Genomic DNA, 19,732 nt, shown 5'->3' with positions numbered 1-19,732 from the left:
GTATCATAAAATGTCAGGGAGTTCCGAACCAAGCTTCTTTCTGCAATGAAGGCAGCTGTTTGTGAACGGGTGCTCCATGCAGACACAAAGAACTTCTGAAGCACTTCCTGCACCAAGGAGACAGAAGAAAGCCAGGATTAGCTCTTTGCTTTGGGGAAGAAGGAATTAGGTACCCAAAAACATATCAGTGAGGACCATGGTGTCCATGGGCAACATGTTGGGGATTACTGCTCTACAGTCTTTTTTGAGGATCCCCCACTATTGGTGATATGTATGCAGTTTTGGGATGTCGTATTGTAATTGCATGATGAGATACTAGATCCTCATTCTAACAGCCCATGGAAAACATTTTGTTCATCTAAGGTGCAACTGCATGGAACGGCTGTGTAAGTTCTGCACTATCAAACCAATACATTCATACAGGACACCATGAGAACACAGATCATTCACAGAGGAGAGGTTCATCCATGGCTACTAGCCATGGCGAGTAAAGAGAACCTCCATATTCACAGGCAATAAACCTCTGAAACCCAGTGAGGAGACAAGATCAGGGGGAGGCCTTGGCCTTTTTGCCCTGTTTGTTTGGTCCTTCAGGGCAACTGGTGGGCTGTGTGTGAAACAAGAGGCTGGACTAGATGGATCACTGGTCTGATCCAGCAGGGCTGTTATTATGTCCTTAGAACAGTCTTACACCATCCAAATTCCAGCTATATTCTGAGGAGAAAGCAAGAGCTGCAATTGCACATCCAAAGCCAGTGGTCTTTCAGCAACATCATTACATGTTCAGCTTGCCAATTTGCAGAATATTGTTAAGGAACTAAGCATTTTCAAGACAATCCAGAAAGCATCCATCTGTTTTACAGGAGAGAATGATTGAGGCTGAACCATTTTTTATCTAAAAGACTAGCAGTGAATCTATAGCAGAGAATATCGGAATCTCATGTAGAGCAGATCATTCAAGAAAGTGAGACTTGTTGTATACTCATGCTATTCCCTTATGCATACTTATCCCATTATCTTCCTCTTTCACACTAGCTCTTCCACAGAAATCTCCAACCACTCGTTATTTCTGCCTCTCTTCCTCTCTTCTATACACACATAACCCCCTACTCCCTTCTGCTGCTGGCTTCCTCAGTCTTCCCACTCTGGACAGCAAAGTGCTACAGCTACTCTTGCAAGAGCAGAGGGCTATGGACTTGACAGGAGGGGAAGCCACCTCAACAGTAACATGCTTGCCAGCCAGCAGTTGGCCGCCACCACTACTGCTTATAGGATAAGCAGGCTGGAGTGAAGGTGGCTGGTGTTGTCTCTGCAAGTATGCTGGCCCCATAACAAAGCCCCACCAGACAGTTGCCTCTGTGGTGGTCTAGAGATTATCTAGCCATACTGTCCACAACTAAATCCTTTTATGTAAGTTTGTGAAACGTAAACCAGAAATTAGACTCACAAAAGACGGTGGGGTACCTATGCAGCTAAAGAAGCCCACAGGGTTGTGGAGCGTAGCCATAGCGCTGGAACAAATAGACACTGATACTTATTCTGCTTTCAAGAGAAAAGTTTCATAACTCCTTACCCTACAGTGCAGGGGTTTAGGATAGGAAATATACCCAATGAGATACTGAGCAGCAGGAAAGATAAGCCAATACCAGAATATGGTTTTAAGCTTTGACAAGATGAAAAAGTCCAAGAATAATAGAATTATAGAGTTGGATGGGACCACCAGGGTCATCTAGTCCAACCCCCTGCACAATGCAGGAAATTCCCAACTACCTTCCACCCCACTCTACTCCATGCCCAGAAGATGGCAAAAAAATCTTCCAGGATTCCTAGCCATCTGGGCTGGGGGAAAATTGCTTCCTGACCCCAAAGTGGCAATCAAAGTGGCAATCAGCATTACCCTGGGCATGTAAGAAAGGGCCATGAGGCACTGTTTCTATTATTTTGGGGAGTTTTAATCCCCCACTGTATAATTTTAAGATTTCCCTGTAAACCTGGGACTTCCTTCATGTTTGTAGAGAACCCCCCCCCCCTATCTGTCCCTGGATTTATTTTTCAGATATATTAATCCACGCTATGGCATGTTTTGGCATTAGGTGTATGAATACTCCCCATTACCAATTAACAAGCTTTTATTATTATATCTCTCTCTTTTTTTAACTTTTATACATTTTTTTAAATCAGTGGTTTCCTTCTTTGATTCTAATCCAATAGTAAGTTGCTGCTGGTAAGAGAGGTGTAATGTCTCCAAGCTTTTTCCCCTTAAAAGTGCAACTCCTAGGTTGACTCCACTGGGATTGCTACTTCATTGCTTTAAACCTTATGATGAATGTGGAGTTCATAGTGCTCGATTAAACATCCCAACCATCCCTTTAAAATTGTGGCATGGAGGGGGGGACTTGTTAAAAGCATGCTTCTGAAAACTGAGAAGCTCTCTCCTACTGACAATATTCATAATAGAATGGTAACAAATATTTTAAGGCAGTAAATGGCTAGTTTAAGCCAAGACACCAAAGCGGGTCTGACTTCAGTTAAATAAAGAGTCAGCAAAAGCCTCCCATTTTACTCTCTGCCCTGAGTCACCCTTGTAATGACATGCTTTGAGGAAAGCAAACCAAAAAAAGGCTCGACGTTCAACTTCTCTTCAGCGTGAGATAGCCTGGCATGACTGATGGCAAACCTGAAGGTACTCAGACTTGTTTTTTCATTTATTTATTTTTTTCAAAATTAGGGTTTGTTCTTTTCGGAGCTGAATGGGAAATCTTAGTTAATATGTGATTTATTCCTACTGCCTAGAGTTGACTTTGGGTTGTGAAAAATAATTTAAATTCATGTAGGGCTAGTTTTGCTCAATGTTTTGGTACTGAATATGTTTGTTCTTTTAATGCATAGCATAATGTGGGTTATACTCTTGGACTGTAACAAGATGCACTACAAGAATTCTCTTGGGTGTTATAGGTACCTGACAAGCTGTATATTATTTGGAATGAATGAGAGTGACCAAAGCTGGCTTTGATAAGTGATCCTTAAGCTTTTTGTAGCTGAGAGTAACTAATTTTTCCTATCACCTTGTCAAGAATTTTGTGTAATTAAAAAGTTTGCATACTGTATTGCCAGAAGGTTGATGCCTTTCCAAACTGCATCTCTTAAAGTCTGTCATGAGAATGTAATCATCAGTATGATGTTAATGCCACAATGTCTGTTGTTACCCTGGACTGTATGCTTTGGCTTCTAGGAATAAAAACTGTACTAGCAGAACCCATTTCCTGTGATAATACAAATGGAACTTAAATGCACAATGCAAACTTGTATGAGATTCACCTCTATATGCAATCTACAGGTCCCCTTCCCTGATTTATTTTACTACATTGTAACTCTACCTTTCCTTCCAAGAGTTCAGAGGGGTGTACATTTTCTGTGTCTTCTCATAACAGCCATTGGAAGTAGGCCAGTCTAACAGAGAGTGACTGCCCCTTCATGGCAAAGTGAGGGTTTGAACCCAGGTCCTCTTGCTTCTAGTCTTACACTCTAGCTATTGTGCCACACTGCTCCATTAAGCCATCTGCATTCCTGATTTTAAAGGTGAGTTGCCTGAAATACGTGGCATTTAAATCTACGAATGGCTGAAAATAGCCCTTCAGCTAAGTAGTGTATTTACTGATCAAGTTTTTATGCTGTTCTTCCTCAGAAGAACACAGGATTGTCCTACTTAAATCTCAGAACACCCCTGTGATATAGGTTAGTTCAGGCTTACCGTAGATCGGAACATTAAAATGGCCTGGGAGCAAGCAGAGGTGAGCAGCCACTATGGGACTGGCCGCTCAACAGGACCCACTCAGCTGGAACTTTGGCTGTGGTTAGGGTTGCTGGCTCTGGGTTGGGAAATGCCTGGAGATTGGGGTGTGTGTGTGGAGCCTGAGGAGGGTGGGGTTTGAGGAAAGAGGGCCTTCAATGGGGAATAATGCCTTTCTCCAGGTGAACTGATCTCTGTTGCTGGGAGATCAGTTGTAATCCCAGGAGATCTCCAGCCCCCACCTGGAGGTTGGCAACCGTAGCTGCGGCAGTGACGACAATGGATGCAGCTTTCCCACCGCATGCTCCTGTGCCACTTCCTGACAGTTCCAAGTAATGTTGCCCATGCAGCACTGCCAGAGCGCTCCTTGGTTTGTTCCTTGCTGCCTGTGATCCTGCAGGGCTGTGGTCCACCAGGAACCTTCCCAGGAAGTCAAAGGACCAGTCCCCCCACCCCCACCCTGGGGTTAGGCTGAGAGACAATGACTTTCCAAAGGAGTTTGTGACTGCATGGGGACTGTCTCCAGGTCTCTCCTTCCAGGCCCAACATCCTAGGCGCCAAACCAGATCAGCCATGCAATGGATGTATAAGTATACCTATATGGTAGCATATGAATTATATTGATTTATTTATTCAGAAATTTATACCCTGCTTTTCTCCCCAATGGGGACCAAAAGTGGCTTACAACATCATTCCCCACTTCTCCATTTTGTCCTCACAACAATTACCTCTGTCTAAGCTCCACTGCAATGTATGCAGTGGGTATTGCAAAGGATATTTGGTATAACATATTCATGTGAAAATCATGTAGCTGTGAACAGTGTGAGCTATGAAATCCTCAGTTCAACTAACAGATGAGCCTCTATTTTCTCCACCTTGTCCCACCCAAGGGGACTCACCAAGAATTACTTTGACAATGCATATTAAATGCCTTCAGACACTCTGAAGCCCCATAGTTCTAAGCAAAGCACTGACATGATTAATTAAGTTGCAATCCTATGCAAAGTTACTTCCCTGAAAGCCATAGGCTTAGACTGGAGTAACTCTGCATGAGATTGCACTGCTAGACTGTTCTCTGCAAATGCCCATCTTTCTACCATTGTTTGGAGAACCATCTGTTCTATCCTTTTGAAAAATTAGGGTAGACCGTTAAGAGCATATGCACAAAACAGGCTATATAACAACTAAGGAACCCTGAGATCTGTTGCTGAGGTAGAGAGATGGCTTGTCATTAGCAACTAACTATTGTGCCTTACCAAACCATCACTCCAAGGACTCATATAAAATGTGTAACAAAAATATATTAATTTTTGTTCCCACAGGGCCTTAGTTCAACCTTCTCTCTATTTTAGTGAGAGGCTAGTCTAAGAAATGAGTCCTGAGATGCTCAAGAGAAAGGAGGGCATATAAATATTTAAAATAATTAAATAAGGACTGAATAAAGATCTTCTGAATTAGGCAGATAACCTATCTATATCACTCAGCATGCAATGCTGCATTGCATAGCTGCAGGGAAATTCACTTGAAGTAACTGTTATGCTGCTGCAGTGGTAGAAGATTCGTTCACTTCAATAGGGCTTGCATTAAGCACTGTTTTGGAGGGCAATCCATGGGAATGTTATAGAGGCCATTTAGTCTGACCAGCTGTAGCCAGTGCCAATGATTTCTGAATGAGGTAAGGAGCCAAAGGAAATGTTTTAGCTTTCTTGGAATATGTTGCTCGGGATTAAACAGTATAAAATGACTACTGTACCTGTTGAATACATTGAGCAGTGGATACATTACCTGAATAATATGGGGTCAGTTACTCCACCACTTGCAAATTAGCTTCTCCCATGGCTCTCAAAACATTTCCCAGGCACTGAACACCTTTGCTTGGATGAAGAAATAAGATGGTAAAGAAAGAAAACTCACTGTGCCATCCTAAGTAAGAGTTACACCTGTCTAAACTCAATGGATTTAGGATAGCATTATCAGCCCCCTAAATGGATTAGAAATTGTTTTTTTTTAAAGGCTACTTGTATTAGAAATTGCATTTTGCAAATATGTATACTGAGCTACTCACAGGCTATGCTGACTGTATGAACTTCAACACCTTTTCTTGGTGGCCAAAGCCAAAACACATTCCTTTGCGTTACAGCAAAAATCATTTCCTGTCAATCCGTGCCAGGTTTGGATAGAGGGAGTACTGGCAAATACAGGTTATGCTAAAAATACCATTGAAATGATAGTTTAGCATACGCAGAACAAAAGTCTGGAAACAATTTGGGGTTTTGAAGGAAAAACACCCCCCCCCCACCAAAACTCTACAAGTAAGGCAATCCATTCTCAAGAGCAAGATTTTTACATGTAGCATTTGCTTAACCAGGGACTGGGTATAAGTTGAATGGGCATTCAGATGCCCATTCAAATACACATCAGAATGCAAATGTTGCCCATACTCAATGGATGGTATCCTACCTTAGGCTGGAGGAAGTTCCTTGAGCCTTCCTCCAACTTAAGTGGCTCTTCCATTAGAGAAAGAGCCTCAAATTGGAGGAAGGCTTCAAACTTTGCTTAGTGAAGTAGTAGGGTAAAAGGTGCTGTATTTATGGATGCATTTTTGGATGCTTCCCTATCCACTTTCTGGTTCAACTAGTCACATGCAGCCATGTATAATCATCACTTGACTGGGATTACAATCTGTCTCTTTTGACATAAACTAAAAATCAGCAGCTCTTTCTTAACTGAAATAAGTAGAAACTCTAATTTTTGGCTACTTCATGAAACCTATTTGCAAGGCATTTGGAGATAATAGTCTGGGTCAAAGCTTACACAACTGAAGCATTTCAGGGTCAGTGAGATGAAATTATACATTTGTTTGGTGCTTCTTTTTTATTATTGGTCAGGGTGGATTGGCCATTTCTTTACCAGGAAAAATCCTGTAGGGTCATGACTGAAGTGCCTGGTTGTCTTATAGAGTCCAATAAAGACAACAAGGAGGAGGTTAAAAGCAACAGTTCTTTATTTAGCTAAACACAGACCTGGGGTGAAATAACCCACAAATAAGATGCAGAGTTACTCACCAGAGAACAAAGGAAGCTCAGTATCATTTATGCATTTGGATGGGGCAGGCCCATAGCTGCTGACAAGCAGATTGATACACAAAAGCACCAATAGAAGTTAGGTGTCTACTCCACATTAATTAGCATAGCCTATAGATATTGCCCGAAGGCATCTCTAAGCAAGTGCTAGGTCTTGTGATCTTAGTAACCAGAAACCACATTCCTAAGGATGAACGTAATTCAAAGACACTGTTTTCTCTACTGGTGAAAGGCTGTACCAGGCAAGCAATGTAATCTGTTGGCCTCTTATAGTTGTGGATGCCAACGTTCCCAAAGCTTCCATGTGTGTGCGTATGAATGCATAGTGGTCTATACCAGCCCTTATATGTGGGCATTACAATATAAGCATCAGTTCTTTGAAAAGAGTGGCAATCCGTTAGTGAGGGAGATGAAACTGATTGCTGCATGGGAAAGAATGTTCTCTCCCTACTGTATCCCTTTTGTCTTTAGAAACCACCTCTTCTAAGGTCCCTGCACTCTGTGCAGTTCCTTACCTTTGGCGCCGTTGTTTTTATGGTGGGTGGCTGGAGCCACAAAGGAGTAGAATCTTCTGTCTTTGTAATATAAGCACCGGTCCTTTGAAAAGAGTGGCAACCTGCTTTGCCACTCTTTCCTCTCTGGGCTTCCCAAAATTGATTAGAAGCATCAGTGGGATGAAAATTCATGCCCATCCGTGGGTGGGGGAGATTAAACTGATTGCTGCATGAGACGGAATGTTCTCTCCCTAATGTATCCCTTTTGTCTTTCCATGCCACCTCTTCAAAGGTACCTGCACTCTGTGCTCTTCCTTACCTTTGGCTCCATTGATCAAAAGACAGCATCCCCCCCCCGATTTTGTGCAAGAAAGCTACAGACAGCTACTTAAATCTTACTGTCTGCCATTTAGTTGACTCAGATGATAAGCATTATATTGCACACGTTTTATACCGAAGACTAAATTGTTTAGAACACGAAATGCACCTAACTAGTCAGAAACAGATAACATTCTCTTTGATACGCTTTTGAGAGTGCCAATATTAGTTAACATTGTTTATCAGACCTGATTAACACACATGCATTATTTGTGTGTGTGTGTCTGGCAGAAGAGCCCTGCTCTGACCTGCAGTCCTTATTCCGCCTTGCCCTCTGATCCATCTGGGCACCAGTGGCCTTCCAAAGTTTCTGCCTGACATGTGCCACCCACCTGGCTTTCTCTAGGGTTTTCAACCTCCAAAACTCTGTTCCCTGCTAGATGGCACCTGTTTTTGGCCTCTGACGAAGAAATGACCAGTCCATAATTTTAATGGCAGGTTTATTGTAGCTGTGAGAGACAGAATAACAACAGGAAAACCCCCAGAAACCCAGAAGACAAAAGTCAGAGATTGATGTGCGTTATAATGAGTGAAATAAGTATTTGATCCCTTTGCAAAAGATGACTTAGTACTTGGTGGCAAAACGCTTGTCGGCAATTACAGAGGTCAGACGTTTCTTGTAAATGGCCACCAGGTTTGCACACATCTCAGGAGGTATTTTGTCCCACTCCTCTTTGCAGATCCTCTCCAAGTCAGTAAGATTTCGAGGCTGACGTGTAGCTACTCGAACCTTCAGCTCCTTCCACAGATTTTGGATGGGATTAAGGTCTGGAGACTGGCTAGGCCACTCCAGGACCTTAATGTGCTTCTTCTTGAGCCACTCCTTTGTTGCCTTGGCCGTATGTTTTGGGTCATTGTCATGCTGGAATACCCATCCTCGACCCATTTTCAATGCCCTGGCTGAGGGAAGGAGGTGCTCACCCAAGATTTGATGATACATGGTATACCTGGAAAGTAGGTCTACATACATTTGCATATAAAGCCTCATGCACAAAGGAAGTTGCTTTATTCTAAGTCAGTCCACTGGTCTATCTAGCTCATTACTGTCTGCTCTGATTAGCAGCAGTTCTCTAGGTTTCATATAGGGAAAAAGAGGTTTCCTAACTGTGATTGGCCTGGCCAGGAATTGCCTGAGGAGAGTCAGAGCAAGGTAAGAGGAAGCCCTACACTAGGGGAGAGCAGCCAAGAACCAAGGAATTCCACACAGGAGGTAGTCAGACAGGGCTCACCCTGGAGGCCTGTGGACTGGGTTTGGCCAGGTTCTAATTGGCTGGGATGAGGATGGAGGGTGCTTACAGCTGTGATGGGAAAAGAAGGGATTCTCTAGGGCTGTGACGTGATTGTGAGGAGAAGGAGGGACCTAAGACTAGGGTGCTGCTCCTTAAGAGGTGTCACCCTGAGAAGCCTGAGGTGGTCAGCAGTTAGGGAAGCAAGAGGGAATGAGTAGGGTCAAGGAAACTGAAGAAACTTCCCCAGCAAGTGAACCTGTTCCCATTGTTGGCACTGTACTCTAGAAGTTGACTAATAAAAAAAAAGTTGGATCTGTATCTCTGGGTTTGAGTTTCATTGTAGGCAGAAGGGCGGGGCTGTGAAGAAACAACCACCTTTTAGTCTGCTGCACCCTCCCAATTTGACACTAACATTCAACCCATGAAATCCTTCAACGGGAAATGCTGGGAATTGAACCTGGGAGCATGAATTGAATCCTGCATGAATTGAACATGGGAGCTTTCTCGACGGAGTCTTTGCCTTCTCCCAGTGCACCAAGCGCCTGCAAATAGCCACATTAGTATCCATTACAGAAAAGAAGCTTCTGTGCTGCCTTGTTGAACCACGGCCTTTCTTGTTATGAGAAATAATAGCTAGAGCAGGGGTCCCAACCCTCGGAGAGCTGGTGGATACTTCTGAATGTTGAGAACAAGTTGTGAGTGCCAGCATAAAATGGTGCCCAAAGAGGAGGCATGACCAACTGCAAAATGAATGCCGTAGGTACAGGGGCCCATCTCAGAATGTCAGGAGGTTCCAAGCCAAGCATCTTCTTTTGATGGAGACAGCTGCTTCCAAGTGGGTACAAATGTGGTGCCTCCTGCTTTCTTCTGAAGCATCTCCTTCTCCAAAGGGAAAGCCGAGAATAGCTCTTTGCTTTGCCTTCCTCTGCAGAGTCTTCCTGGGTGTTCTCCCATCCAAGCACCAACCCTGCTTAGCTTCCAAGATCTGACGAGATTGAGCTCTACCATACTGCCTTCTCTCCCAAAATGCTGTAACCCCCCCCAAATATATTTGACCTAGGCTAGGGGGGAAATGAATGTCTGCAGCACAGACAATAATGCCTCTGTCAGATTGCCTACAGATATCTGAAATGGCATTGTCTGATTACAACCTACATATATATGAAGAATCTGTATTAATTCATCCAATGTAGGGGGCAAGAGTGCCAATTATGGAGGGCAGTGGGGACAATCTTCTTCCCATGACATATGATTATTTTTTAGGATTACTGATACTCATTTATTGAAGAGATCTATAGTCCAATCCTAAGCACAGTTATAGCCTTCTAAGTCCATTGAAGTCAACAAGCTTTGAAAGGCATAGCTCTGCTTAGGATCATACCGCTGGAAACTTCCTCTGCACACATGTTGGAATGATTAGTACTTTCCCCCAAACTCAGTAGACTTGTATATTATTTCTTTCGTCCAGTGCCAACAGATTCTTTTCAAAGGACGACTTGTCATTTCCCCCCTGTGCATTAGCATGAAATGCGAAGACTAAGACAAATGTGATCCTTCCAGTTTTCCAACCTATTGCAATTATTTCGAGTAGTGAATAATGCATAAGGATTCTAGGAGCCTCATGCATGGAATGAAGTCCTGGGAGACAACAGCAAAAGAACCTCATGACACAGCAGTTGTGTTTATTGTATGCTAAGAGACAATGTAATACAGGGCGTCATCTTATTATGTTAGACTGAGAATTAGGTTTTAAATTATGTTGTGTTATTTTTATATTATATATTTTAACTGATGGAAGCCACCTTGAGTCCTGCTTGGTGATGAAAGGTGCAGGGTAAAAGCTGATTCAAACAAACAAATGTTCCCAGTTCATGTCGTCTTTCCAAATCAGATGATGAGAAAATCCATTTTCATCCTAACAAGGGAGATGTTGCTAACCATTCTATTCTGTGAACAACTAATGACCAGTAACTAAGAAATAGCCTCATTCCAAGGTAGTAATAGGAGTGTTTTGAAGGAAATAGGTATGTGGGATTTTTGTAGGTGAGATTCTGGAGGCATACTTTCAGGCAGCCCCTATTTTTTGCACTTCATGGTCCAGAAGATCTTGAGAACTCCCGTTCTAACATTGCAGAATCCATTTCTTTCCAAGGCTACTGACTTCCAGAGCAGCAGCTACAGTTTATAATATACAATTGGCCACTTGTAATAAAACCATGGAAATGGATAAAGGGAACTGAAAGCAGATGGGCTTGCACAGATAGCCCAAGATAAAGAAAGCCTATATTTGGACGGGGACACACACACACACACACACACACACACACACACACACACACACGGAGTTATAATGGGTGAAGTTTCCAAGTTATTGCCCAAATGAATCAGACCCCATAGTGCAATGCTGACATCATTTCAAAATGTTGAATTTCTTGCCGTGCTTAGGTCACTTCCTTTTGATGCTGACTTACCTTTACAACTGGAACTTGATCTATTTATAGCTCAGCTGATGTCATTGCTTGATTGTAGCTCTCCTCCACCCTCACACTATAACACAGGTAATCATCTCTAACCACTGTGGCAGTTCTGAAAATTGTTGTTTTCTCTTTCAAAATCAAGCATTTTAAACCACATAGATTTAAACAATGGCATTTCCATGCCAATTTGGCATGTGCTTGCTAAGTACGAACCCAAATTAACACAAAGCCATTCATCTAAGTCAAAACATTCTGTAACTTACCTTAAATAGCTTTTTGTTTTTTAAAAAGGGCCATGAACCAGACTCCTGGTGATGCTCAGTGGTGAAAGAGAGCACCTACAACTATTCTGAATAAGGTTGTTAGAAAGAAGGCTACTTTACTGAACGCACAATCCAGAAAAAGTTAAAGGACTGATCTGAAAGCTGAGATTTTGAGGACAATGTGTCAAAATTGTGAATCAAACTTGCAAGTTAAAAACTGTGGAAATATAATAAATGTAGTTTGGCTTGTAGCTTGCAAAAGTAAACCACGCAAGGTTCATTGGGATTTGTAACCTTAACTGCCATGTTGTTAAGAGCTTTTGCAGTCCCCATCATGTTTCCAAGTATATTTTTGTAACAATGAGATGTATTTTCTTTGTCATATTAAAGACATTATTTAGTTTATAACTGATGCCAAAATTATTTTGGGAGCTTCATGCAGCTGAAGATATGTAGATTGTACCATTACAGTCTTATTTATTGAGATATTTATACCCTGCTTTTTTCCTCAATGCAGATCCAAATGGCTTATTAGATCATTTCTCCTCCTCCATTTTATAACAGGCAAGGTAGGTTAATAGGGTTGCCAGATACCAGGCAATGGCGGGCAACTGCTTTCCAATTAAAGGGGCTGGCCACCACTCCTCAGCTGGCTGGTGGGCAGAAGCAGGCCAGCTGAAAGGGGGTGATTGTCACTTTCGGGATAAACCATAGAGTTTTTGGAGGAATGTGCTAGCGTGTCCTTGCCACTTCTGGGTTTACCCTGGAAGTGACATTATTGTGCTGATCATTCCCCCCCAGCCCCACCACAACAAAACGTCTGCCGGTGGCAAGGGGGGCCGGCCTGGCAACCCTATAGGTTAGGCTGAGGAAGAGTGGCTGGCTCAAGGTCACCCAGCGAGCTTCCATGGTAGAGTGGGAGGACTGACCATGGGACTTCTAGATCCTAGTCCTGTACTCTAACCACGACACTACACCAGTCTTAGATAAGTGTAAACATAACAGAAATGCCTCTTTTCTTTGAAAATTTAGTAAAATTATGGTGTTTGTGTGAGAGAGAGAAAGAGAGAGAAATTTTTCACATGATCCTACTGAAAACTGAAATATTGTTATCTGTCACCCAGCAGATCCACTTTTCAACATGGTTACAGATTTCATTTATCTGGTCTTCTGCCTTGAAGCCCACTCAGCTACCGGTGTTCCAAAGGAAGCCTTTTATAGCTGCCTGGAATGCACCGACTGATCATTGTTCCATGAGATATAATGTTACCATTGACCTCAGAATGTTCCAAATAATTGGAAGCCCATTTGCCAGAGCAAGAGGACAGAATGTGACTATCTTTTATGTCAACAGGCTGGGATATTACCCTTGGTACACTCCCGAGGATGTCCCTGTTAATGGTGGCCTACCTCAGAATTTCAGCTTGCAAGCCCATCTGGAGAAAGCCAGCCGTGACATTAGCTACTACATTCCTGATAAAGATTTCACCGGATTAGCCATCATCGACTGGGAGCACTGGAGGCCACAGTGGGATCGCAACTGGAGCAGAAAAGATATTTACCGGCGACAGTCCAGAAAACTCATTTCTGAGATGCAAGTGAATATTTCGGCAAACATTGTTGAATATTTGGCAAAACTTTCCTTTGAACAAAGTGCGAAGGCTTTCATGAAGGAGACCCTTGAGCTTGGGATTAAGAGAAGGCCTAAGGGCCTATGGGGGTACTACTTGTACCCTGACTGCCACAATTATAATTTCTATGACCAGAACTATACGGGCTCCTGTCCAGAGAGTGAGGTTTTGAGGAATAACGAACTCTCCTGGCTCTGGAATAGCAGTGCTGCTCTGTATCCTTCCATCGGTGTGAAAAAATCCCTTGGCAACAGTGAAAATATACTGCGTTTTTCACAGTTTAGGGTGAATGAGTCTATGAGAATTGCCTCCATGACATCCCATGATTATGCTCTCCCGGTATTTGTATATACCCGACTGGACTATAAAGATGAGCCTTTATTATTTCTGTCTGAGGTAAGCCATTTGGGATGCTGCTGCTCTAGAGTTGGTGTACAGCAACAAGGTATGAGTCTGGAAGACCTCAGTTCAAGCCCAGAACTCATAAGGTTGATTTAGGCAATCTGCTGTCTTTCAGACTCAGTGGCTCATCTACTGATATTAATGGCCTACCTTACAGGGCCACTGTGAGGCTTATTCACAAAATATCTATATAAGATTTGGAACCTATGTATGGAATATGGAGTATTGCCAAGTTTGTGTCCATTCCTCAACCCCTTCTAACCCTTGCTAAGGCCATTCCTAGTATCATGGAAGCCATGTGGGTGGGGGTGGAATGAGGAGGGACAAGGGGGTGGAATTGTTCCTCCTCCCTTTTCTGAAAGTGTACCTGGGCTGAGGGGAGTGGGTAATTTCATCCCCTTGTTCCTCCTAAGGATGCTAGCCTTCAGGTGGGACCTGGGGATCCCCCAGAATCACAGCTCATTTCCAGACCACAAAGATCAGTTCCCCAGGAGGAAATGGCTGCTTTGGAGGGTGGAGTCTCTGGCATTATACCTCACTGACGTCCCTGTCCTCCCCAGGCTTGATCTCCAAATCTCCAGGAGTTTCCCAACCTGGATCTGGCAACACAACCCCCCATCCCCCACTGGTGGTGGTGGGGCTGCTGGCAACCCTACTTCCTCCCCTCTGGACTGCATGGCTCTTCCTCTGCAACATTCCCATAACCCCAGGAATGATGGTTCTGCGGGGAGAGTGAGAAGGATCTGCAGAAACAAAAAAGGATTGTGTTAAAACTCTGTGCTTTCACCCATGCCAGAGTTGTGCCAGAAAGAACAAGGGGGCTAACACATGGTTTCACCAATCAAAACCATATTACCATTGAGATTCTAGCCTAGTTCCCTCCTAACCTACTTTGGCCTCCCAACTTCGTGATGAGTTATTTTCCTCCTGACATTAGTGGGATGTGTGGCAAAAGGTCCATAATAGAGGAATAATGTTATTCTCTGTTTTCACTACAGCAAGATCTTGTTAGTACTATTGGAGAAAGTGCTGCATTAGGAGCGGCAGGGATCGTTATTTGGGGAGACATGAATTTAACTTCATCGGAGGTAAGCCAATGCCTTCGTTCTAACTTGGGACATTATTCAAGGAACTAGACAGAATTTATATTGCATGCTCTTCATTTCTATTTTGTTTACATTTTTACTTGCAGTTTAATTCATTCTCAGCTAGTATAATAAGATCACAGTGATACAGTTTGTTCATGGCCTACACTACGCTGTCTGAGTAAGGGGGGGGGGAACCTGTGTGTGTGGTCCAATGGAAGTCAGACCATTGCCTCTGGAGGTTTTAGATCATTAGGCCCAGCTAGTTAGATCTGCATGAAATCAGATGAATCTGAACATGTCATTATCTTGAGGTCAAGATTATTGCTGCTCACTTGGTATTGATGCACCATAAATGGCTTCATTTAATAGCCATTCTCTTCTGAATTGTACTTCTGTAGGAGGAGCAAAAGCTTTCTGAAAGAACTCTCAGTGTTCTCAACAGATTATGAGGATCAGGATTTGAAGGCACAACTGATAAAGTGAAATATTAGTTTGTTGTGTAGCTTTGACTACAACTGTCAGAGGCCTGCTAAAAACTCCCTTATTAAATGAGGAAGGATGGGGGAGAAACTGCCCTCGAAATTAGGGTTGTTAGGTCCCTCTTCATTACCGGCAGGAGGTTTTTGGGGTGGAGCCTGGGGAGGGTTGGGGGGGGAGGGACTTCAATGCCATAGAGTATAATGGCCAAAGCAGCCATTTTCTCTAGGTGAACTGATCTCTATCAGCTGGAGATCAGTTGTAATAGCAGGAGATCTCCAGCTAGTACCTGGAGGTTGGTAACCCTTCTCTAAATGGTAGACTCTATGGCTGCCTTTCTAAAGACACTTTCTTGAGAAATAGCATGAGGCAGATTTCTGAGTAGTTATGCTAAGATTGCTCCCTACCTCTTTAAGGATAAGGTACTTATTCCTAGAATTTCAAGTTTAATATTTATCAGATTGACCAAAACAAAACAAACAAAAAACCTCAGGCCAAAGTTATATTCTTCTAACCTGCCAGGACCCCCCGGTTACAAACCTAGTTCTTTTTGTCAAGAGTTTCTATCCCTTACAGTGCCATTCTAAGGAGAGTTACACACTCATAAGCCCATTGATTTAAATTGATTTAGAATAATGTAACTTTCACATTGTTAATCACCACTGCTTTGCTCTACTGAATAGCCTCCTTAAGCCATACCTTTGTTCCTTGAATGGCTTTACTTACTCTTGTCTAGGGCTGTTGAAAAAAAATCGGTATAGTTCGGATTCGGCAAAATTCAGCCCGTTTTGATTCGGGCCGTGCTGAAGTCCGAACTCCCCCACTTCGGATCCCCGAAATTCAGGAGAGATCCGGAGTTTGGGGGAAAATTGCCCCCCCCCGCGCCTTCAGGGGAGTCCCCAGAAGGTGCACGGGGGGCGTGGAATAGATATGTGCCTCCCGGCCGGGAGGCACAGATCTGTTTAAAGGCCCCCCCGTGTGCCTTCAGGGAAGCCCCCTGAAGGCATGCGGGGGGGGATTTCCCCCCGAACTCTGGATCTCGCCCGAATTTCGGGGATCCAAAGCGGGGGAGTTCGGACTTCGGCACGGCTGGGGGTAAAGGGAAGATGACTGGGGAAGGCACTGGCAAACCACCCCGTAAAACAAAGTCTGCCTAGTAAACATCGGGATGTGACATCACCCCATGGGTCAGGAATGACCCGGTGCTTGCACAGGGGACTTTTACCTTTACCTTTTTTTTAACCTTATTACAGCAGTAAACTTGAACATATGTATTTGAGTAAAGACACCTAATCAGGTGCAAGTATCTTCCAGTTCAGATTTTGCTAGCTTCAGTCAGAAGTTCCCTTGAACTTACATCTAAAGGTGATTTAAGATCAATAAAAACTAGACATCATTTTAGGGAATTTTAGATGCTGCAGCTTTTTTCAACTATGTGTAACAAGATGTGCCTTCCACAATCAGTTTTTCAATCCATCTCATATAGCAGCACCATTTTTCTTTCCATCGAATTAGCCTACTGGTAGAGTAAATTTCAAGCACATTTGACAATGTAACATAACAAAGGAACCAACAGCTGGACAAAAAAAAACACACCTTTCAATGGTACTTAAATGCCAATCAGGAAGGTGTCAGGTACTTATTTATTTACATATTTCACTTATACCCCAACTTTCTTCCCAATGGGGACCCAAAGCTGCTTATATCCTCTTCTCCTTCATTTTACCCTCCCAACAACCCTGTGAGGTAGGTTTGGTAGAGTGTGTGTGACTGGGGCAAGGTCACCAAGTGGGCATCCATGAGATAATGGGGATTTGAAACCTCCTGGGGAAGAGAGTTCCCCAGGTGTGGCACCACAGCAGCTCTCCTCTGGCTACCTTCTTTCGACTGTGCTCCAAGCCACAGAAAAAGGGCCTGTGGAATAGATCCTAATACACAGGCAGGATCATTTTCTTAGCAGTCATATAGATGCCGTTTGCTGTTATTATTATTTTTTTATTTAGAACGTTTGCCTGCAGCTTCTCCAGACTTCTTTGTAGTGGCTCACAATAAAAGGAAGATCAAGCCAATGAAGGATCATGCCAATTAAAACAAACAAACAAACAAACAGGAACAAAAAGTCAGGGCATAAAAACACATAAAGCAAACAGAACAGTCTAAAATGATATTGATAAAACAGTCCTCCAGCTTGGAGTAGCCATACAATAACTAAAAATGATGAAACTTTTCATTTATAAGCTCTGGGGGAAAGAACTGTTTGGCCTTCATGCCTAGTAGGGGACCTATTTGGGTGGACAGGGGGCATAGAAATGTTTTAAATGAATAAAAATAAATACAAGAAAAGAAAGCTGCCAGGCAGACTTCAAGGGGGGGGGGGGAAGGGTATTTTAAAGACAAGATGCCACCACTGACGAAGTCCTGTCTGCTAGCCACGCTCTGCGGGTGGGGGCACAGACAGACAAGGTTTGAGAAGAGGACTTAACAAGTGCTATGCGTTCAAACAATGGAATGTCTTGTTGTATCTTCTCTTTGAAAGGTCAACTGTACAAAGGTGAAACAATTCATTGATTCTGAGCTGGGTTTCTACATCATCAACGTAACCAGAGCGGTGGAGGTGTGCAGCAGGCATCTGTGTCAGAATAATGGGCGATGTGTACGAAGAAATTGGAAAGCTTTGGACTACCTTCATTTAAACCCCAGCAGCTTTCAAATCAAAGCCTCAAAACACCAGGGGTTTACTGTGAGAGGGAAACCTTCGCACTCAGACCTTCAAATCATGTCAGCAAAATTCACCTGCCATTGTTATCAAGGTTTTAAAGGAGCTGATTGCAGAGAAGGTAAAACTTCAGGCAAGCAACAAGGAAATTCAGCCACTTTACTGTCAACTGGAATAGTAGTTATGATGAAATTGGTTTCCTTGAACTATTTACTTCCTGAGATTTCAGGCTTGACTTAATCACTGAGTGCTTTATCATATCAGCAGATTTGGAGGCAGAAGACCGAGGGAATTTCAGAACCATCAAGTCATGCAGCCAGATCTTTTGCCTCTTTAGTTCAACTAAGTGTGTGTAGGGTAGGAGCTTTAGAAAACAAGAGACTTAAAATCAATTCATCAAAGAAATTTGGCCAAGGAGAGGAATTGCCTGTTAATGGTTATCGGAACAAGAAGATTCTGAAAATGTAGGTGCTTCTGGATGGTGGCTTCTCACTGTTCTATTAATATGGCAGGAGGATGAGAACCGGTGCCTTGGTTCTTTCTTTCCTACCCCTACTCTGCATCCCCTGTGCTCTCTTGGCGGAGCAGTGAGAGAGAAAAAAAGGGGGGACGATGTCACAACATTTAGGAACCTCCCCAAAATCTCTATGGTCTTTAACATAGAGATTGGGGGGATTCCTAGAGAGTCTAGGACACTGTGACATATATTTATTTATTTAAAACATTTATTAGCTGCCTTTCCACCTTGCAGAAATCAAGGTGGCTTACAAAACAAAATAAAACAATTATAAAAAATGTGTGCATGTGCAAAGTGCTGTCAAGTCACAGCCAACTTATGGCAACCCCTTATGGGGTTTTCAAGTTAAGAGACTAATAGAGGTGATTTGCCATTGCCTTCCTCTGCATAGCAACCCTGGCATTTCTTGGTGTTCTCCCATCCAAATAGTAACCAGGGCTGACATTACTTAGCTTCAATGATCTGATGAGATTGAGCTAGCCTGAGCCATCTAGGTCAGGGCAAAACACACACACACAAAAGACCACAATTTAAAATTTCCAATTAGGATTGCCAATAAATAAAAACTAAATTAGTCAAATACAGTCCTAAATAAAACTATCCTCACCTGCCTCCTGAAGTTCAAAAGTGAGGAAGCCACACACAATTCTTTGAGAAGGTTGTTCCATAATCGTGAGGCTGCTACCAAAAAGGCCCTCTCTTGTGTGCCAACCAGACAAGCTTCTTTGATTGGTGGGACAATAAGGAGGGCCTCTTCCTGGGAGAACATATGGGAGAAGATGGTCTTTCAGATACCCTGGTCCCAAGCCATACAGTGCTTTAAAGAACAAAATCAACACCTTGAATTGGGCCTGGGAGCAGATTGGTAGCCAGTGTAATTGCTGTAGTATTGGGGTCACGAACTCCTAGGAACTGGCCCTGACCAACAGTCTAGCAGCAGCATTCTGCACTAGCTACAGCTTCCAAACACTCTTCAGGGGTAGTCCCAAGTAGAGCACCTTGCAATAGTCCAGTGTAGATATAACTAAGGCATGGATCACTGTGGCTAATTCTGACTGAACCAGGAATAGGTGCAGCTAATGCACCAGATGAAGCTGGGCAGCAGTACTCCAAACCACTGCAGCCACCTGGTTTTCTAAGGTGGTTGCTGTGTCAAGTAGTACTCCCAAGCTGCAGACCTAGTTTTT

General features: G+C 43.2%; 1 protein-coding gene across 1 annotated transcript; it reads left to right on the top strand.

Moving 5' to 3' along the window:
- The first annotated feature begins 12,796 nt into the window (after positions 1-12,796).
- On the top strand, positions 12,797-18,268 carry LOC130474790 (hyaluronidase-4-like). Its single transcript, XM_056846489.1, has 3 exons — positions 12,797-13,741; positions 14,746-14,835; positions 17,849-18,268. Exons 1-3 carry the CDS (start codon positions 12,797-12,799, stop codon positions 18,266-18,268), a joined length of 1,455 nt encoding a protein of 484 aa, XP_056702467.1.
- The last annotated feature ends 1,464 nt before the right edge of the window (positions 18,269-19,732 follow it).

Source organism: Euleptes europaea, chromosome 3 (genome assembly GCF_029931775.1).
Source record: "Euleptes europaea isolate rEulEur1 chromosome 3, rEulEur1.hap1, whole genome shotgun sequence".
In the NCBI taxonomy this organism is placed as follows: Eukaryota; Metazoa; Chordata; class Lepidosauria; order Squamata; family Sphaerodactylidae; genus Euleptes; species Euleptes europaea.
This window is presented reverse-complemented; position numbering and strand designations above follow the sequence as displayed.